Source organism: Gracilinanus agilis, chromosome 1 (assembly GCF_016433145.1).
Source record: "Gracilinanus agilis isolate LMUSP501 chromosome 1, AgileGrace, whole genome shotgun sequence".
Taxonomy (NCBI): domain Eukaryota; kingdom Metazoa; phylum Chordata; class Mammalia; order Didelphimorphia; family Didelphidae; genus Gracilinanus; species Gracilinanus agilis.
In genome coordinates, this window is record NC_058130.1 from 729,626,191 (window position 1) to 729,648,342 (window position 22,152).

General features: G+C 38.1%; 1 protein-coding gene across 1 annotated transcript in view; it reads left to right on the top strand.

Moving 5' to 3' along the window:
* BTBD2 (BTB domain containing 2) overlaps nucleotides 1–22,152 on the top strand; it is a 161,119-nt gene that overhangs the window by 137,272 nt on the left and 1,695 nt on the right. Inside the window, exons 10-14 of the mRNA XM_044685347.1 lie at nucleotides 8,327–8,432; nucleotides 9,353–9,550; nucleotides 12,536–12,728; nucleotides 14,177–14,264; nucleotides 14,916–15,062. Coding sequence (XP_044541282.1) covers nucleotides 8,327–8,432; nucleotides 9,353–9,550; nucleotides 12,536–12,728; nucleotides 14,177–14,264; nucleotides 14,916–15,062 — 732 coding nt within the window. The remainder of the gene's footprint in view (nucleotides 1–8,326; nucleotides 8,433–9,352; nucleotides 9,551–12,535; nucleotides 12,729–14,176; nucleotides 14,265–14,915; nucleotides 15,063–22,152) is intronic.

The window sequence follows — 22,152 nt, forward strand, 5'->3', positions numbered from 1 at the left end:
CATTTTCCTATGTTGCCAAACCAGATGGATTGTATTTTGGAGCAATTTAAATTTTCAGGTGGCATCTATAATTAGGCTTATTTAAGTATACTAGAAACTCTCACACTTGCTTATTACTCTGTAGAGCACCCAGTTAGAGAGTAAAAGTTACGGTTTTACTTCTTGGTCATGTGACCAACAAGGTGGAAGACTAGACATTTTATCTGATTTTCAAAACCCCTTAAACCTTTCTAAAGCAGAAATCATGCACCAAAGATAAAGCAACAGCTGTCTCCACAGTCTAGGACACCCAGAGCCCAAAGAACATTTAGGAACACAAAAAACATAAACAAATAATGACTATGCTTAGCTCATGAAATACCCTTTCCCCTGCTGCCCACCATCCTGTCAGCATTGGGGTTGCACTAAATGACTCAAGGACCTGACCCAGGGGCTTCAAACAAAATCCAATTCTAGTCTTCTCTCCCTCTTTCCAGTGTCATGTTGATCAGTACCCCAAGCTGCAGAGGTTACCTGAAGCCTTAATAGCCCCTGCAACAGCAACGTTGTGTGCTACAAAGATTTCTGCAGAATAGTGGAACAGAAAAAATGAGTAGGATGTGTCTAGGCTTGAAATAGAGCTCAGCCTCATACCCTAACTGCCCTTTCCTCCTAGTACCTCAGAGATTCAAACTTCAAATGGCAGAAATCACCCCCAAGATGCAATGTCACCAGTGAGACAGCACCATGCTGAGCCAGAGTACTGAGGAATGGGGGAACAGGACCAGGATACTATGTGATGGGAAATAGGGTACTGGAATGTTTTTGGCATTCCACTAAGCCTGAGGTAAAGAGCTTAGCATCACGCTGGAGCCAATTATGTACTCCCAAAAGATACTGAGGGCAAACGCCTAGGCTGGTGAGAATGAGGTGCTTTGAGATCCAGCCCCTAGAGAAAACACCATTAATGGTATGGGAGTCAGAAAAGTGAGCAATGAAAGGGAAAAAATGACTAGAATTATCAAAGATTTCAGTAAGAAAAATCAGAGGTCTTGAAGATAAGCAGATAAATCAGTAGGGAAAATGGAGTAGTATATGACCTTCAGATCTAATAAATGAGTTCAGAATCTCTGACTACATACTGCAAAAACATTCAGAACTTCATGAGACAGAGGATTCTGTGGAATTTGAGAACATGGAACCACAATATGATGTGTCAGAGTGGTTTAAAATAAAAATGAAAATTATGAGAGGAGGATTTTAGTTTGAATAACAAAAGGAATAGAAAAACTTGAATCAGCAATGGCAACTCTCACTAAAGAAACAAAAGAAAGTATAATGGATTGGGAATATAAATGGGTAGAAATGAAGGACAGCCTAGAAGAAGAGAAACAAAAAACAACATTAAAAGAAAATATGTTCTCTATCTAAGGCAAACATTTAGGTCTTGAAGATAGGTTACATAGAAACAGCCTAAGGATACTAGGTATTCCAGAAGAACATCACATCAAATATCAGAACATAAGAATGCAAGAAAATTTTCCAAAATTTCTGAACACAGAAAATGTAATATCAATTGAAAGAATTCATAGGCCACCTCCAGAAAAAAACCCCAAAGGCTGCAAACTGCAAGACATATGGTGGTTAGGTTTAATCATTTCATTCAGAAACAAAAAGTTCTGCCAAGTGATCCAGGATCAAGACTTTAAAATATAATGGTTGGGAAATTCAAGTGGCATAAGATTATTCTGCACTCACCAGAAAATGCAATATAGAACAATATGTTCCAAAAAGCAATAGAGCTTAGCATGATGCATCCCAGGGCAACCTACCCTGCAAATCTGAGCTTAAAAAAAGATGGACATTTAACACCTTACCCTCAGAGAGGTTTTTGAAACTTTCTTAGAAAGAAAACCATATATGAAGAGATTATTTTCTTCTTTGAACATATCAGAAATCAGAAACACAGGGGAGGTGAACAGAGATAGAGGTGACCAGTCAAATTGAAAGCTAATAATGAGGGGAAGGTTATCCTTGTGGTCTTTCAAAGAGAAGAGCTGGCAGGGAAGTGGGTGAGGAGAGGAGGATTGTAAAAAGGGGTGGAGGAGAGGCCTTGCTTTGATGGTGATGGTGAGTTCCTCTGATTACTATTCTTATGGGTGAAGAGAAATGGGACCTTGTGCTAGGTATCATCTGAGGGATTTCGGTGCTGGAAAAAGACCTCTCATCTCACCTTGGATGGGAGGGAGTTGGAACTCTTGGATGCAACTGGCAGTTGTGGGAGTAGGAGAAGCATGGACCCAGGGAGATTTTGAGGCAAATAGGGAAAGAAGGTAACTAGGAGGAGAGTATAGATCAATATTAAGATGCATAATTAGGGCCTTAGAGGAGAATCATGGATTCTACAATGGAGCAATTAACTTTGTTAACTGTAGGAATTGTCACTGTTTCTGGAAGTGAGGCAGAGTGAAAGAGGTGACTCTGAGAGGGAGAATCCACAAAGTAGTGGCAGAAATTGTCCAGCTTTGATTACATGAGGAATACAGAGAAAAGATAATTATAGGAGTCATGAACTAGAGAGTGAAGCTCTGCTATACTCAAAAAGGGAGAGAAATCATCTCTAGAAAAAAGTGCAAAAAATGAACTTTTGAAAACTAGTGAACAAAGAGGAAGGAGATATCTACTTGACTGAGAGGGGAAAAGGGGGAAGAATTAAATAATAAGATAAAAGCAGGAAAGAAAAAGGAATTAATCAGCAAAACCCCAAAGAGAAAGGGAAAGTAAGATATAAAGATAAGGGGAAGAGAGCCAATGAGAATTAGGGCCATTTTAAACAAGATCAACTAAAGTAAATGAAGAGACATAGTATTGTGTTTACCAGAAGAGAGGGAAAATATGATAACTTGAAAAAATCCAATATTAGACAGAGATGGAGGAAAACATAAGCCTGACTCTTTTAACTTTAAATGTGAATATATTAAATAATTTAGTAAAGTAATGGGGGGATTGGAAAAAAATTACACGAATCCAAAAAAAGCAGGCATTGCATTCATGCTGACAAAACGAAAAGATAAACATTCAAAAATTAAAAAGGGATAAACAAGGAAACTGCATTATACTGAAAGGAACCATAGACAGCAAACCAATATAAGTAATAAACTTACATGCTCCAGATGCCTTAGCATCCAAATTCATAGAGGAAACTAGGTAGGAAAAGGCAACCACTCCAGGATCTTTTCCTGGAAAATTCCAAATCATTACTGTTTTTTTTTTAAACCCTTAACTTCTGTGTATTGGCTCCTTGGTGGAAGAGTGGTAAGGGTGGCAATGGGGTCAAGTGACTTGCCCAGGGTCACACAGCTGGGAAGTGTCTGAGGCTGGATTTAAACCTAGGACCCTCCTGTCTCTAGGCCTGACTCTCAATCCACTGAGCTACCCAGCTGCCCCCTAAATCATTACTGTTTAGAGAAATACAAATCAAAAGAATTCTATGGGGCAGTAGATGGCTTAGTGGATAGAGAGCCAGGCCTGAAGATGAAAGGTCCTGGGTTCAAATTTGGCCTCAGACACTTTGAATCTATATGACCCTGGGCAAGTCACTTAACTCCATTTGCCTAGCCCTTGCCCTTCTGTGTTGTTAGTTAAAAAAAGGGGGGGGGGGTTAAAACAAACAACAATAACAAAAAAAAAACAATTTTGAGATATCTCATACATGTTACATTAACTAAAATGATAAAAAAAAGACAATGACAAATGTTGGATGTGGAAAAACTAATACACTGTTGATGAAACTATGAACTTAACCATTTTGTTTTTTTAATCTAAAAAATTTTTGTTTAAAATATTTTTCCATGTTTACATGATTCATTTTCTTTCCTTCCCCTCTCCCCTTCCCCCTCCTAGAGCCGATGAGCAATTCCACTTTTACCTAGCTGTTTTGGAGAGCAGACTGAATCATCCCCAGAGAATTATAAAACTGTGTATACTCTTAGACCTAGTAATACCACTGTTGAATCTGTTTTCCAAGGTGATCAAGGAAAAAGGAGAAGAACCTATATGTTCTAAAATATTTATAGCAGCTCTCTTTGTGGTGGCAAAGAAGTGGAAATTGAGGAGATGCCCATCAATTGGGGAATGGCTGAACAAATTGTGGCATAATTGTGATGGAATACTATTATGCTCTAAGTTGATAATTTTTTACATGGAAATGCTTCCATGAAATTATGAAAAGCAAACCGAGTAGAACCATGAGAACATTATATATAGTTACAGAAATAATGTTTGAAGAATAACTCTTGAATGTCCACCTCCAGAGAAAGAACTAATAATTAGAAACACAAAAGACATAGTTTATACATACATTTCTTTTTATCAAGTGAATTAAAAAAATTAACAAAAAGAGACTACCTGTTTGGGGAGGTGGGAAGTCCACATAGTGACATTAAATATTTTTTGTTCTATGTGTCAATCAGTTGTTCTGGGTTTTTTTCCTCTTTAATAAATACTATTATATATGAAGGCTCCTTGGAGGTTAAGAACAAGATTCTTGGTTGGATTATGTTGTTATCCCTTCATGGTTAGTCTTCTTTAGAAGGTCGTTTACAATAGACTCCTCCACTTGTTTTCCTCTCACTCTCTGTGGCTAGGAAGGTGAGTTTGAAGGAAGTCAGGAACTAGGAGGCAGAGACGAGGGGCTGGGGCAGGGAGACCATTCCAGGCATAGCTGTACAACATTAACTCCTTTCCCCATGTAGTTACCCTCCAGGTGTATAGACCCAAATAATTTTTGTTTTTAAACCCTTATCTTCTGTTTTAGAATCGATACTGAGTATTGGTTCCAAGACAGAAGAGCAGTAAGAACTTAGGCAATTGGGGTTGAGTGCCTTGCCCAGGGTCACACAGCTGGAAAATGCCTGAGGCCAGATTGGAATCCAGTATCTTCCATTTCCAGGGCAGACTCTCCATCCACTGAACCACCTACCTGTCCCTGCTCTTCTCATCTTTTACCTGGACTATTAATAGGAGTATTTTCTTTCTTTTCTGGATATTTGAAATCTAGTGTTATTATGCTCTAAGCAAAAAGGAATAGAAATGATCGTAACCATCAAGATTTTTCACCATTGAGATATTGTGTGATAGGACTGCATCTACATTAGATTTGATCTCAGGAGGAACATAATTATAATCTAGAATAGCTAAATGCACAAAAGATGTCTAAAACCAAGTCCAAAATATGAAATCTATTTTAAAAATTGTCATAGTCATTCAAAGTCCATTCATATCCTTCAATATCTCAGTGATAGAGTGCATATTCTGTTCAGATATATAATCGTTTCAAATACACTCTGCCTCTGCCATCAAGAGACAATTACTTAGAAAACTACACTTCTAACACTGGGCTCTAGATTCATTCCTTTACAGGTTATTCTTTTCATCAGGGAGCCCAGTTGACTAAGCAAATCTGTAAGTCCTGCTCTTCCCATGCTGCCAGTGCTTGGTCCATGACTATCTCTGAAGGTACCAGAGCAGTCATTGCAACAAACCCAAATTAGTCTCTTTTAGAGTTCTAGTCACCTAGGTAGTGGAGGTTCTTCGTTCTCTGGAAGACAGAGGTTTTTACCTTGGTTTGTGTGTGTACTGAATATCAATTTTGTTGCTATCCAACTCAATGGAGATATTTTCACATACTTGTATGAGATCTCAATGCCAGTTTGGTAAATACTTATAAGGAATTCTTGATGTCACATCAGACATTCTAATGGCACACTTAACTTGGGTATAACAATGATGTCTTAGTCCACCAATTAGCTCCTGGCTAGCTCTTTCTCATTTGTTGAATTTAATCAGGCTGTCTAGCAATACTGGCTTACCTGCTATTCCTTATGCACAAAGCTTCATTCTCCTTATCCAAGCCTTTTGAACTGGCTGTACTCCCATCTGGTCAGAATTCCTCTTACTCTTAAAATCTCTAGTTTGCTTCAAGACTCAGCTCAGGTACTTCCTTCTGTGTAGGAAGTCTTTCCTAATTCCAGTAGCTGATAGTACATCATTTCTCCAAACATTGCTTTGTATGTTGTATTCATTTTGTATCCATCTAGATATTTAAATGTGTGCTCCAATAAAATGTAAAATCTTTGAGGTCTATGACTTTTATCTTTGTATATCCCATAGAAAGGAGCTTTTAAAGCAGAATGTTAGAGCTTAAAAGGTAGCATAGGGCATAGATGGCAGGATGTCAGTGTTCTAGGATATCTGAATCCAACTTCTTTTTATAGATAGAGAAGCTTTAGAACTCATTGTTGTGAAAATAACTTATTTGGAAACAAAATAAGTTTTTAGCCTGTAAAAATGCGTTATCAAAGCCATAGAATTGAGCTCTCTGTTTGAGGGAAGGTATTTTAGGTGAGTAGTGTAGGGTTATCTGAAAATCTTATAAGGCAGTGATGGCAAACCTATGGCATGGGTGCCGAAGATGGCATACAGAGTGTTCTCTGTGGGCACTCAAACCTCCCCCCCAGCACCCCCCAGAGTTTGTTACTAGAAAGACAGAGTGACAGGATCAGAACTGTGCCCCTCCCCCTCTTCACTGTGCCTGATGACATTTTCTCTATCCAGCAGTCCAATGGGAGCACTTTTTCCCTCCCCTGTGTGGGGTATGGGAGGGGGTCAGGGTGTGCCTGGACTTAGAGGGGCATGGCACCTGGTTCCTAGGGGGAGAAGTTCAGGCACAGCACTCAATTGGGTTGGGGCAGGGCCGGGCACTCTGTCTCTAAAAGGTTCGCCATCACTGTTATAAGGTTTTACAGCTCTTTCCCATACATTGAAGTGAGGTCGTTTTCTGATTCAGTTGAAGAGAAGTGGTTTTGTTGGTTTCTTGAAAGTCAAATACTGTGTTTTTTTATTCTCAGTAAGTACACTCTTGAAAAGGGTCTGTCAAAGGAAAATGAACGTTGTATGCAGTTTAACTTAAAGTTCTCGAAGACATTGTTTTTTTCCTTCCTCTTTTGCTCTTTGGATTTGTGTTGACTTGCTGTTCTTTTAAGTGATGCTCAATTATATTCTCTCCTCTCTCCTGCCATTTAAAACAACAAAAAAGCCCTTGCTTTTCACTTGTTAAAGTCATTTACTTTGTCATGCTTTTTGCTAGGAGGGGAGAGAAAGTGAGGGATTTTTGGAGGCAAAATCTAATAATTCCACTTTATAGATCAGACAGCAGGAGATACCTGTCTAGCAACAAACGTCCATCACATCAGTGTCCACCACTAACTCTCCCCTTACCCTTCCACCAAGAGCACAAGCGAGTCACAGACCATTTCACCTGATCACACCTTCCTGAAGAGCAAGGGACTCAAGGTATGAGCCTGGCTCTTCTGCTCCGTTTCTCAAGGAAGTGCTATTAGGAATAAGCTGCTTTTACTCTTTGCCCATTCAAGTTTGCTCTTCTGTCAGGAGCATTTCTGTTTATTCTAGTTGTTGCCTTTTTATGCTCCATTTAGGAGGGAACCTGGCCCATTGATCAAACTAGAAACAGCAGTGTGATGGTGTAGATTGAACCCTGGATTTGGATTCATAAAGATGACTTTTAATTCTGGTGCTGATATTTAAAAGCAGGCCTTGTGACATTAGACCAAATTACTATTCCTTGTTAGTCTCCTTATCTGTAATACTTGTTGATACTTGCAACACCTGCTGTAAAAGGGTCGTTCTGAGGAGAGTGTTCTGTAATGTGTCAAAATATTGAAACTACTATATATCATCATGATTATTACTGAATGAGTTAGAAGAATTATTATATAAGATTGATTGTCATGATTTAACCAAAACTAAATTTCTAGAGAGGAATGTTTCTTCTCGAGCCATTCCTCTAGTGTGGCATTATTATAATTTCCTACATCCCAATCTAATATATGATTTCTAAAAATGGCAGTTAAAGCATAAGTACATTTCTTTTTGCTTATTTTATTTTTCCTGAGTGATTTACTGTTGAGGTTCAGTGCTGCTTGGCATGCATACATTGGTCAAACATTTGTAAAACGCTTGTGCTCTGGAACTGTGGGAGCAGTTATGCCATTTATAAATTTCTGTTTTTTTAAAAAATCTGTTACTAGTGAAACATCAATCTGTCCTCAAGGCAAAGAGGCAGGAGCTTACTAGGACAGAATACTGTATATATTGGCAGATGTGATCACTGTCAGATTTTTTTGTTTTGCTTAATTGTTCTTTTTTGTCACCAGAAGTTTTAGTATATGGGAGAAGGTAGGATTTTAAATCACTGAGGCTTAAAAGACAAAACGCATCAATAAAACATATACTACATCAATTCTTTATTTCTTACTGTTTTTGCTAGGCAAGACTTTTTGATGAACCCCAGCTGGCCAGCCTGTGCTTGGAGAATATAGATAAAAACACATCAGATGCCATCAATGCAGAGGGTTTCACAGACATCGACTTAGGTAATGTTGGCTCTTGAAACACCTTTGCCCCATTGGTGACCTGGTGTAAGATATGTTTTCGTGACCCACACATGCTCATCAACTTCAGACAGGGTACCAGAAAGCCATTTTCACAATCAGTGTTAGAGTCTACCCAAATCTTGATTTTTAAATCCAGCACTCATTGTTTTAGCTCCTGAGATAGCTGGGCTTTATGTTCTTTTTTTTTTAATTGTGTTTTCCCTGATTTTGTTCTTAAACTTGCCTGTGACCACAAGCAAGTATATCTGGGGTTTTATCAGCTGGTGAAAAAGCAGTAATAAATTATAACAATTTGTAATTTATAAAAAAATAAAAATAAAAAAACAAAAAGTCCACAACTTTGTAGGTAAATTGTCATTCGTTTTTTAATCAAGAGTTTATGACAGTTTGTAGAGATAGATACTCATACTCATAGTCTCCGAGTACCACTAATGAGCCAGACTATTGGTACTAAATTGAACTTAATTTGGCTCAACTTTGGTTTGGGGGTAGATACGCATTGACTTTGTATGTATTCCCTTTCTCAAAGCATAAACTAGTTGATATAACCACAGAAAGACAATGAGGCAAGCAGGGGACAATGTTGCTACCTCTTCAGGAGGTCATATGGTGTTGGCAAACCAAGACTTGAGGGAACTCCAGTGCACATTCAGATGGTCACCTCCTGTCCCCTGCAGTCCAGATGTTCTCAGCATGAGGGGTTTGTTTACAATGGGTGAAGGACATTATTGCAAAGCACCCTTAACCAAGATGTTGTGGGGTGTTTCTAAGACACAGAGCATCTTCATTCTCTCAAAGAACCAACTTCTTTAATTAAAAATAAGTAAATATACAAAATGTACATCAACAAAAATGGCATTAACTTGATTCAGTGACAGAGTTCTTGTTTTTTGTTTTAGACACACTTGTTGCTGTGTTGGAGCGGGATACCCTGGGCATTCGAGAAGTTCGTTTATTTAATGCAGTGGTCCGCTGGTCAGAGGCAGAGTGTCAGCGGCAGCAACTTCCAGTGACTCCAGAAAATAAGCGGAAAGTGTTGGGCAAAGCCCTCTCTCTCATTCGTTTCCCTCTGATGACAATTGAAGAATTTGCTGCAGGTAATTCACTGGTCTTGATCTGTAGGATCCTTAAAAATTTTTAAGATGGGAAGACCTGGGAGGAAGTGTTACTAAACCAATCTCCTAGTAAGTGGTTTATTTCTGAAAGATGTGAAAATATATCCCCAGAGTTAGGTTCCCAACATCCTGGAGATGGAATATTCCTTAGCACCTTACCAGTGTCCTCAAGGTTGAGTGCAGAGGGTGTTCCAGGCTGGCTTCTGTCCTAAAGTGGACCCATGAGCCAAATATGGGGTCATGTTTAGCACAGATTTGGGTGCCACCCTTTTTTCACACTTTGTGATTCCTTGCCGCCTTGCTCTATGTTCCGAAAGTGGTCTTCTGTGATGTTATGGGCATACATACCAGTGTAGCATAGAAATTTTCCGTCTGGTACCCCTTGCCTCCACTTTATGACTGACCCATCATCTCCTTGATTAGTCATACATGGCTTCATGCCACTTATAAAATGCAGGTCATCATCATTACTATATGGCAGCTTGACGATGCCAGTAGTGCATCTTTCCATGTCCCTCTGGGTCATCTGCAGTTAGGAGTCTTCTGAAATCCTGATGTTCCATGATTCACAACCATCTGATGCCATAGTCATAACATTTTGGTATTAATAATCCACATTCCAGGCACTTGGTAAGTGTTGGTGGATTGAATGAAATGGGACATATATATTGGGCTCACACTGTGGTTGATTCGTTATCTAGAGAATATGTTAGAGTTGTGGAGGGGTTGGTTTCTGGTCAGGGTAGTTCTTTATAGCCATTCATCTGAATCATATTGACAAGGTGGTGTTTTCCTTTTGCTCTCAGAGTCTCTTCAATTTCCAGATTTATGTATTATAATCATCATATCCTATAGCTATAACTTCTGTTTTACACATACACACAGAGCAGTCTAAGCTTTTTATATAACAATTGTTAATCAAAGCTTGAAGCATTCCTACTTACTTTCTGGAGCCCATGAAATTCAGATATTTTTGGCTTTCAGAGTTTCCTGACTGTCTAATCAGAGTTCTCTTTTCAGTGCTCATTATTCAGTGAACCATCTGTGTTTAACTTTTAAGACTTGTATCCCCACTGTGTGAAATATTATTTTTTGATCCTGTTTGAAATTATTATTTGCCATGGAAAATTCTATCTCCATGAGAGACTGTGTATTTTAGAGGAACACTATGCTTTTTTTACATACCCCATGATAACTAGCCTAGGTCTCAGGGTATATTCATACATTCAGTGAATAATTGCTCCTGTTTCTTTTTCCTTTCTTTCTTTTTTTTCAGTTTTTAGTTTTCTCTGTAATATTGAAAAATTAATATTATACCAAATGTAATATGCTAAATGTAATATTCAGAAATTGGTTTGGAAATATAACATTATTTAAAAAATATTATTATAGTCACAATTTACAAAATAATTAACCCTTAAGTCATGAGGATGATAGTAGCTTTTAACAATATAATTTTAATATAAATATAGTCTAAGAAAGAAATAAGGAGGGAAGGAAATAAAAAAATTATTTCCTAGCCTACCACCCTAATTTTACCAGCCCACAAAAGTGTCTTCACCCCCAGCCACCCGAATTGCAGAAAGACCCCTAGCCAAAGACCTCCAGAGAAGTACCTCCTCTCTCTACGGTCTCATTTCTATCTCCTCTTCTCCATGTCACTTCCTTTTCCTATGTACTGGACTACTGCATCTCAGGAGCTAATCAAAGTTTCTGTTTGGATATATACAGACACATACATATACCATACATACATGCACACAAACAAATAAACAAACAAATATATATATACACATACACACACACACAAATTGCCTAAAGAAACAATTTTTAACATTTGTTTTCTGACATTTTAAAATCCAAATTCTTTCCCTCTCTCCATCTCTTCTCCTCAAGGCAGCAAACAATATGATATAGATTATACCTTTGCTATCATAATCACCTATTTCTAGCAATTAAAGGTTTACAAAGCTCTTTCCTCTTAGCAGTACCAGGAGAGCCACATGCAGGTTGTTTCCACTTATTAAAAGGTCCACCTGAGGTTCCCAGAGATCAAGTGGCGAGTGATCACCCAGTGAAGTTGAAGAATGAGGGGAAGATAGGCAAGAGGTAGAATAGCTATGAAAGGTAGAAAGTAGCTCAGCTATACTTGGGAAACAGTGCAGTCTGAGGCTCTTCAGTATAGGCTCAAGAAACCCTTAAGACCTCCTTCTATGATTGTCTCCTAAACTACTGTTCCTAAAGCTGACCCAGAGGCATTGAGAATGGAGAGCATATTGCTCTGAATCTTGTTTGAGAAGACGGGGGAGTAGGTAATACATTTTAGAAAAATTTTCACCAGAAATTATCTTTAAAGAAAAACTCTTTAAAAGAATTAAAAATAGTTCTTCCCTTATTCAGGAAATTTACATCCTTGAAACATTTTCCCTGATGATACCAGGTAAATGAGGCTTTCCTGACCCTATAGACACATATGTATGTATATATATATATATATAGTATACCATTACCAGAACAAGTAACTATGACAAGCCAACTTGTTCATAAAGTCAAATTAAAATGCCTATTTTTTTTGGTCATTCCTCAGATGATTTTGTGGTAATCGAATTTTCTTTTTTAATTCCCTTATTTAAATCCTATGGAAAATTGTTCTAGTAAATTAGACATCTATTTTAATACCCCTTTGAAAGGAAAATAAAGAGCTATTCCTAACCTATCCCTCTTCCTGTGTCTTGATGTTTTGAGTACTTTAGAGAAATGACTGGCTCCAAAACACTTTGCTAATTTGAAAGTGTTTCCTATCTGTGTATTTCATTTCCAAGGCTAGACCAGGCTGAGAGAGGCAAAGATCTTATGTTTCTGGGGAGGCCTGGGCTGGTCCTGGCCAGTTAGGCAGCTACCACAGGACTTCACGAGGTTCTCGGAGGTGGTCAGCAGAACCTTTCCTGTATTTGTTCTTTGCTCTAGGGCCTGCTCAGTCAGGCATTCTCACTGACCGTGAAGTGGTCAGCCTGTTTCTCCATTTTACCGTGAACCCAAAGCCCCGAGTGGAGTTCATCGACAGACCACGCTGCTGTCTGCGAGGGAAGGAGTGTAGCATCAACCGTTTTCAGCAGGTGGAGAGCCGCTGGGGCTATAGCGGAACCAGTGACCGGATCAGGTTGGCTTCAGTTCTGTCAGCACTGAGGAACCTGTGGTTTGGTGTAGATTTTAACTCTGGCTCTTGTGTAAATCTCTACCTTCACCCAGGGGAAAGAGACACATGCCCTTCTCCTGCTGAAGGAACTACCACTTGTTATTGTGTTGTCCTTGGATGGCCCTGAAGTCCTCTCAGTTACAATATCCCTCAATCAGGGAAGATTGTAGTTCATCATTGTATTTCTGATCCATGTTGCCCATGAATGTGCCACAGGCTGGAGACCACATGCTCTAAGTCTCTCTCAATTTCTCCTATCTAACAAAGACACCATGGACTCAGGCCATGCCCTTGTCACCACTAACATGTGATGAGTCCACCTTCTTCTCCTAATGATATCTACTAAAGACAAAAGTCTTTTTGAGTATCTGAGTCCTTTAAATTTCCTCACTTGTTACATATTTAGCCTGCTTATCCCTCCAGACGCCTCTCCATGGCTCTGTGTGTGACAGGCATCCAGTCGTGTTTGTATGACCATGGTACATGGGACATAATGTCCGTAGAATAGAGATGTTACAAGTATGGCTCTTTGTTTTGGAGATAAGCTTTGCAGTTTCCTGAAGAGTTACCTTTGTTCACCTTGCATGAATGCATAAGCACTTACATGCAGCTAATCCTACTGAAATTTGGAAAGGGGCTGAAGTCTTTTTTTTTTTTTTCATGGTTCTCTCCCTTTCATCCAGCATCCCCTCTAGGGACCATTGCCAGAAGAATAAATGAGAAGGTAGGAGACAGAAAACTTAAAAACAACTTAAAAACAGAAAATTAAAAAAAAATACAAAACAAAACAGAGCTATAAAAGCATAGCATTCTGAGGACATTTCTTGTGTGAAAGAAGCAGACACCCCTCTACACCTTACAGCTCTGTATGAGGCTACAAAGCATTTTCAGATTATTTTGCTCTTGATACAAGTCTAAAGCTTTTCTAATCCAGAACAATTGTTCTATCTCATTGGGGTGGTTTTTATCTTCCATAAGTCCTAGAGAGACTGAAGAGCAAATTATTTTCCCAAAACAAATACTTCATAGAGTACTAAGCCCAGAATTCAGGCTCTCTACAGGCTGAGAGACTTTGTTGTGGTGTCCTTTGGTTTATCCCTCTGGTTGATGGCAGAATTTAAAAAAATAAATTAATAAGCTTATCCATCAACTGAAAAAAAAGTAAATATGTAAATAGATTATATGTAAATATATAAAGCAAAGGGTAAAATTTTATTTGAACTCAAACTCCATCTTTCTAGTAAGGCAGAACCGAATGAATGAGTAAACAATTAAAGAAAAACATTTTTTTTCCTGTTCATTTTGAATCTGTTCTTCAACTGTAAGAACTCTTTTAATTTCCTTTTGCAATTCTGACCTTGGCTCTTTAATATCAGAATATTTTAAAAGGCTAATAACTCTCATCTCTTCAGGTTCTCAGTTAACAAAAGGATATTTGTGGTTGGGTTTGGATTATATGGATCAATACATGGACCAACGGATTATCAAGTCAACATACAGGTATCATTAGTCTTACTTCATCTGTACTTTGTATGACTGTGCAGTTACATAAGATAGGCTTCACTTTAGAACTGCTATTTTGAACTACTTGGTCTCAGATCACCTCCCCTGAAATAAAATCAGGGATTGACTTTCTAGCTAGTACCCCCAAAGCCCTGCATGAAGCTCTTACTTTCTACATCCTATCATAAGCTCTCCAAATTTCAGTTATCTTCAGAATATGAATAATCATTCTTTTGTTCTAATTACCGCAGAATTGTTGTGATCAAAAGAACTTTGCTTTAGGAATGTGTGTTGAAGCTATTTAAACCCTTGAATTTTTAAAATTAGCAAATGTGAATTTTTGGAGTTCTGACATGTATTTATGTAGTCTGAATGCAAGGGAGAGGACCTTCAGGATTAAGCTGACTCCTTAATTTTATGGATGGAGAAACACAGAGGCATGTGTACTCTTTCCAAAGAAAAGTGGGTTTTTAATTCTTTAGCGAATTTTGAAACATCAGTTGGTAAAATTGTTGATAATCTTAGCTTTTGTACTGTAGAAGCAGAGGGGACAGATGGTCAAAATGCCAATTCTGTTTTTCTCACAAGCTTCACCTTTGGAGCTTTTCCATGCAGAAAATCCATTCTTTCTCCTTTTCTGCTTGTCAGATCATTCACACTGACAGCAACACGGTCCTGGGTCAGAATGACACTGGCTTCAGCTGTGATGGGTCCTCTAATACATTCCGGGTCATGTTTAAGGAACCTGTGGAGATTCTGCCCAATGTTAACTACACGGCATGTGCAACACTGAAGGTACAGTGATTCTGGGGAGGGTCCCAACCCTGACTCCTATTTTTGAGATTTTGGCATTTGACCACCATTATATTGGCAGAGGGGAAATCCCAAAGACATTCTTCTGGTGTGTAGAGAGTTTCCTCAGGCCATGGAGGGAAAAAAAGAGTTTGTATACTCTCTTACCACCTTTGCCACCCTCTAGCTGTGTGATCATGCATGAGACTTTCTTCTCTCTGGGTCTGTTTCCTCATGTGTAAAATGGATTAATTCAGTAAACATTGGTATAGCACTTTCTCTGTATAATGTTCTGAATTGTGTGCTGGGGATATGGACAAAAATAAAACTTCCCACTTTCTGGGAGTTTATAGTTTAATGATGGACTACACATGGACACAGATAAAAGTAGTCTTTAGGAGAAAGAGAGCCCCCCACATTAGGGGAGAATCAGGCTTTGTTCTGCAGAAGGGGTGATATATAGCTTTGTGGAATTCTGAGAAGCTCCTTTGAGGAGAAGCAAACTTCCTGGCCTAGAGGATTCACAATGGTGATACGTTGGACTAATATAGGGCAGTTGCCATGGAACTCTAGAAAAGGTGAGAGATGTGAGATATACTATGAATATAGAGTTACCAAGATATGGAGTATGGGTAGAGAGGAGTCTGGGGTGTTTTCTCAAGGGTACAAATCTGGTGGACTTGAAAGTTGGTAACCTTAACATAAATAGGGAAGTTTAGAGGAGGATGTGTGTTTAGGGGAGAAGATGAAGTCAGTTTTGGACATGATGAATTTTAACTGCTAACAGGGCATTGAATCAGAGGTGTTCAGTAGGCAGGTGGGGATGCCATATTAGAGTTCTGGAGAGATGAAGGCCACATACATAGATTTGTGAATCTTCTATGTAGAGGTGTTGATTGAATACATGAGAAGGATATGACATCATTGAGGGAAGGAAGAGAATTTCCCAGCACTAGCTTTGTAGAATTCTCAAGCTTAGGAGATTAGGGATTGATGGTAAACTAGCAGAAAGACTTAGAAGACTGAGGAGAGAATTGTCAGAGAGGTAGAAAGGAGAGGCACACAAGCCAAGGAAGAAGAGTGTATAGAAGAAGGAGCATACAGAGCATAGAGATTCCCCCAAAAAAGCTGTATTGTAACCAAGGAAAGTAACCGTTCAGAAGTTAAAATGAGACCACTTAAGTTGTTGTGAGGAAAGCATTTTGTAATCTGTAAAATGCCTTAGAAATGCTATCTATGTGGGTATATGATTGGGAATTTTGACTTTAAATGATCACTCTATTGCAAATATTAATAATATGGAAATAGATTTTGAACAATGAAACATGTAAAACTCATGTATAACATGTATAGTGGAATTGCTCATCAGCTCTGGGAGGGGGGACGAAAGAGGGGAGGGAAGGAACTTTAATCACATAACCATAGATTAATTTTTTTAAATGCCATCTATGAAGATTAGTTTTCTTCCCATGTAACTTTTGTTAAAGATAGTTTATTTTACAAATTACATGTAATAACAATTTTCTACATAAATTGTCTGACGTTATAAGATCCAAATTATCTCCCTCCCTTTTAAACCTCCTCTCTTCCTGGAGCTAGTAAGAAATTTGATTTGGGTTATACACTTATTATCATGCAAAACATATTTCCATATTGTTCCTTTTTCTAAGAGAATACTCTCATAAAACCAAAACTCCAAAAAAAAAAAAAAAGCCCAAATAAACTAAAGTGAAAAACGATATGCATTTTTTTTTAAACCCTTACCTTCTGTCTTGGAGTCAATACTGTGAATTGGCTCCAAGGCAGAAGAGTAGTAAGGGCTAGGCAATGGGGGTTAAGCGACTTGCCCATGGTTACACAGCTAGGAAGTGTCTGAGACCAGATTTGAACCTAGGACCCCTCCCATTTCTAGGCCTGGCTCTCGATCCACTGAGCCACCCAGCTGCCCCCAACAGTATGCTTTGATCTGCATTCTATCTCCAGGAGTTCTTTCTCTGGAGGTAGATAGCATTTTTTGTTATAAGTCCTTCAGAATTGTCCGGAATCATTGTCCTGCTGCACCTAAGTTTTTTACAGTTGATCTTTCCACAATATTATCGTTACTGAGTACAATGTTCTCCTGGTTCTGCTTATTTCACTCTGCATCAGTTCATGTGTAGGTCTTTCCAACTTTTTCTGAAATCATCCTGTTCATCATTCCTTATAGCATAAGTCTTTCATCATTATCCTATACTACAGTTTGTTCAGCCATTCCCCAATGGATGGAAATCCTCTCAATTTCCAATTCTTTACCACCACAAAAAACTGCCCATGTAACTTAGAGTGTGACTTCATTACTCACTGAGATTGCAACTTGCACAGTCCATTCTGTTCTATCAGTATATAAGTAAAACATTGTTCTTTCTGTCTCAGGATAAAGAATGGATCAGGGATTCTGAAATTATGGTCCTTTCAAGAGATCCATAAGGTCAAAACTATTTGCATAATGTTTTAATTTCCAATGTAGTAAAAATTGATAGGTAATTAAGTTCTTGGTGGGACAATCCTCAGTAAATTTAAAGTCTGTAAAAGAGTCCTGAGACCAAAAAGTTTGAGAACCACTGAGGTAAACAAATATACATACATTTACATAAATATATGGGTATATATATATATATATACGTATATATGCATATGTATATCTCAATGGTTCTCAAACTTTGTTCTTGGGATCTTTTTACACATAGACATTATAAATATGTATATGTAGTATAGCATCCAGATTTTTGAAGGAGAAACTAAAGGAGCGTAAGGAGGAAACATAGTAAAACTATACTAGTGGGAGACCTCAACCTTCTCCTATCAGATCTAAATAAATCAATTAAAAAAAATAAGAAAGAAGTAAGGGAAGCGAATGAAATTTTAGAAAAATTAGAGTTAATAGATATCTAGAGAAAATTGAATAGGGGTAAAAAGGAATATACCTTCTTTTCAGCTGCAGCACATGGTACATATACAAAGATTGACCATGTACTAGGGCTTAAAAATATCACAAACAAATGCAGAAAAGCAGAAATAATAAATGCAACTTTTTTTTAAACCCTTGTACTTTTCGGTGTATTGTCTCATAGGTGGAAGAGTGGTAAGGGTGGGCAATGGGGGTCAAGTGACTTGCCCAGGGTCACACAGCTGGGAAGTGGCTGAGGCCGGGTTTGAACCTAGGACCTCCTGTCTCTAGGCCTGACTCTCACTCCACTGAGCTACCCAGCTGCCCCTAAATGCAACTTTTTCAGATCGTTATGTGATAAATTAGTAAGGGTTCATGGAGGAGGCAAATTTAAAATTAATTGGAAACTAAATAGAATTCTTCAAAAATGGTGGGTTAAAGAACAAATTTATAGAAACAATTACTGGTTTCTTTGAAGAGAATGGCAATGAGGAGACTACATATCAAAATTTATGGGATATAGCCAAAGCAGTACTCAGTGGAAATTATATATCCCTATTTATATCAACAAAATAAAGAGGAGATCAATGACTTGGACATGCAACTAAAAAAAACTAGAAAAAGAGCAAATTGGGGATAGCTGGGTGGCTCAGTGGATTGAGAGCCAGACCTACACACAGGAGGTCCTAGGTTCAAATCTGGCCTAGCTGTGTGACCCAGGGCAAGTCACTTAACCCCTCTGGAGATCTCTTTATCATCTCCAGATAATCTGATAAGGGCAGTTTAGTTGGTAAGGAAATAACGGGACATGGGAGATCTTTCTGTTAGCTCATAGCTGCTTCTTCCAGCTCTGGCTCCAGGAGCATGGAGTTTATTATATATGTTTCAAGACTCATTTCACACAAAAGAACGCCCCCCAGAACTTCACAGATGTGCAGAAGTTACAAATTATGTCATATCAAAATACAAAACATTGGCTTCAGAACAGACCAAGGCCAAGGCTGAATTTTGACTGGGTTCTTATCAGAAAGCCAAGTTGGGGAATATTTTTCTCAGGGTTGAATTGCCCCTGCTAAGGTTTTGGCCTTGGCTCTACCAGACAGCAGCATTCCTGGTCAAAGGGGAACAGTGTTAACCCTTTAAATTCAGGTTTGCTAGAAACTTAAAGCTTTTCAATAAGGCCACAATACTTTTCAACAAGAAATCACAAAGATCACAAAAAAGGGTCAAAAGAGGAGTCTCAGATTTTTATCTATTCTCTTATTGGATTCCCACAAACCCCCATTGCTTAGCCTTTACTGTTCTTCTGCCTTAGAACCAATACACAGTATTGATTCTACGACAAAGGGTTTAAAAAAAAGAACAAATTAAAAATCTCCAAATAAAGAGTAAATTGGAAATCCTAAAAATCAAAGGAGAAATTAATAAAATTAAAAGAACTATTGAATTAATGAAGACTAGGAGTTGTTTCTTTAAAAAAAAAACCAAATAAAATAGATAAAGTATTGTTAATTAAAAAAAGAAAGAAGAGAATCAAATTATCAGTATCAAAAATGAATGGGGGGGATTCCACCTCTAATGAAGAGGAAATTAAGGCAATTAGTAGAAGCTATTTTGCCCAATTATGTAACAATGAATATGACAATCTAGATGAAATGGATGTTTTAGAAAAATACAAATTGCCTAGATTAACAAAAGAGGAAGTAGAATATTTAATCCCATTTCAGAAAAAGAAATTGAACAAGTCATTGATGAACTCCCCAGGAAAAAAAATCCCTAGGACCAGATGGATTCACAAGTGATTTCCATCAAACATTTAAAGAACAACTAATTACAATACTATATAAACTATTTGACAAAATAAGCAAATAAGGAATCTTATCAAATTCTTTTTATGACAGAAATATGGTACTGATATCTAAGCCAAGAAGACCAAAAACAGAGAAAGAAAACTTAGACCAATCTCTTTAATGAACATAGATGCAAAAATCTTAAATAAAATACTAGCAAAGAGACTATAGCAATTTATCAAAAGGATTATTCACTATGACCAGGTGGGATTTATACTAGGAATGCAAGACTGGTTTAATATTAGAAAAATCATCTACATAATTGAACATATGTTATGTGGGAGAGAGACCCTGTGATGATGATTTTAACAGGTTGCAAGGATTTGGCAGACCTTGCCTGACAGGGCTGTTCTCTCTACTGACTGAGAGCAAGGATGGCGTTGCCATCAGCCTAGGCCAATACGGATAGATCTGACTGTGTGTTAGAATAATAGGGGTTTAATCAGGAAGATATCAGGGAAGGATATTAGGTAGGTGGGTTGAGGAGAAATCCCTGTCTCTAAAAATGGCTACCTTGATATCCCCTCTGTCTTCTCAGTGAAGACTCTTTTTTGCTTAGCCAGACTAAGCCTACTCTCTACTGCTCTCTCTAAATATGCATCCTCTTGCTAAATGTCTTGTAGCTCAGGAAATAGGAGTCGAAGTGGCTCCCTTAAACAGTTCAAATTTTTTCCTTTCTCAGGTTAGCTCTTCATATGCAGTAGTAGGGATGAATCAGGCAACAGCTTTAAGTTGATGATAGAAACGGAGCAGGAATGGTTTTTGGAAAGGTTAGAGATCACCAGGAGCTCAGAACTGGGTCTCAGAGTTGGCTTCAGCCCTCAAGCCTCCAACCGACTCTCCTCAGCTTGGCCGTTAGAATTCCCAGCCCCCTTGCTTCCAGAATTCTAAACAGGTTTGCCCCTGATTGTGTAAGTGCATCCAGTTCCATTCTCCTTTGCTGCCGACTGACCTTCTTTCCTAAATTCCTTATCACACATATCAATAATCAAACTAACAGAAATCACATGATTATCTCAATAAATGCAGAAAAAGCCTTTGAAAAAATACAATATTCATTCCTATTAAAAACACTAGAAAGTATAGGAATAAAGGGGCCTTTCCTCAAATTAATAAGTAGTATTTATTTAAAATAAAGATAAGTAAGCCTTCCCAGTAAGATCAGAAGTAAAGCAAGGATGCCCATTGTCACCACTATTATTTAATATTGTACTAGAAATGCCAGCAGTAGCAATTAGAGAAGAAAAATAAATTTAAGAGTTTAAAGTAGGCAGTGAGGAAACTAAACTATCACTCTTTGCAGATGATATGATGGTCTACTTAGATAATCCTAGAAAATCAACTAAATAAGCTAGTGGAAGTAATAACTTTAGCAAGGTTGCAGTATACAAAATAAACCCACATAAATCATCAGCATTTCTATATATTTCCAACAAAAATCAGCAAGAGTTAGAAAGAGAAACTCCATTTAAAAATCACCCTAGACAATAGAAGATATTTGGGAATCTATCTGCCAAGACAAATATAGGAATTATACAAACACAATTACAAAACACTTTCCACCCAGATAAAACTAGATCTAAACAACTGGAAAAATGTTAATTGCTCATGGGTAGGACGAGCTACTATAATAAAAATGACAATCCTACCTAAATTAATTTACTTATTCAGTGCCATACCTATCGAACTATTGAAAGTTCTTTTTAAACAGCAGATGTAATCACGGAAAATGGTCATGTTTAGGGATGGGTTTAGGCATGGAGTCAAGATGATGATCCATTGTCTAGCGCTAATGCTTCCCTGCTGGGGACCAAACCATGGCTTCTTTCAACCCCAGGCTCTCTTCAGCTATCAATATGTCACCCATCTTTTAGGCTTATTATGAGGAAAGAGCTATGAAAATCCAAAACACAGACTGGAGATTAAAAATCACGTTCCTATCCATGTTACATTTTATATGCCTTTGGAACATCTTTTTACCCAGTTGCAGCAGCAGCTTTCCTAATGAGTTATTGATATCCTTGAGTCCCATGTGCTGGATAATAGAATTGAACCCTGCCCTGGGACCTTGCTCTGAGTCTGGTCCTCAAGATGAGGCGCTGCCTGGCCCGTGGTCAAACACAGTGAGTGCTTGTTGGTGTCAAGTCCACCAGTAGGGCCCTGCCACAGCCGTGTGACCTCATTTGTACAGAGGAAGATTATCCTTGTCCTGCCTAACTCAGTGTTGTGAGGATCTGATGAGATAATCGATGTCAAAACATTTGGGGAAAATTTAGGTGCTAAATAAATGGAAGGAATTATGTTGTAAACATGAACT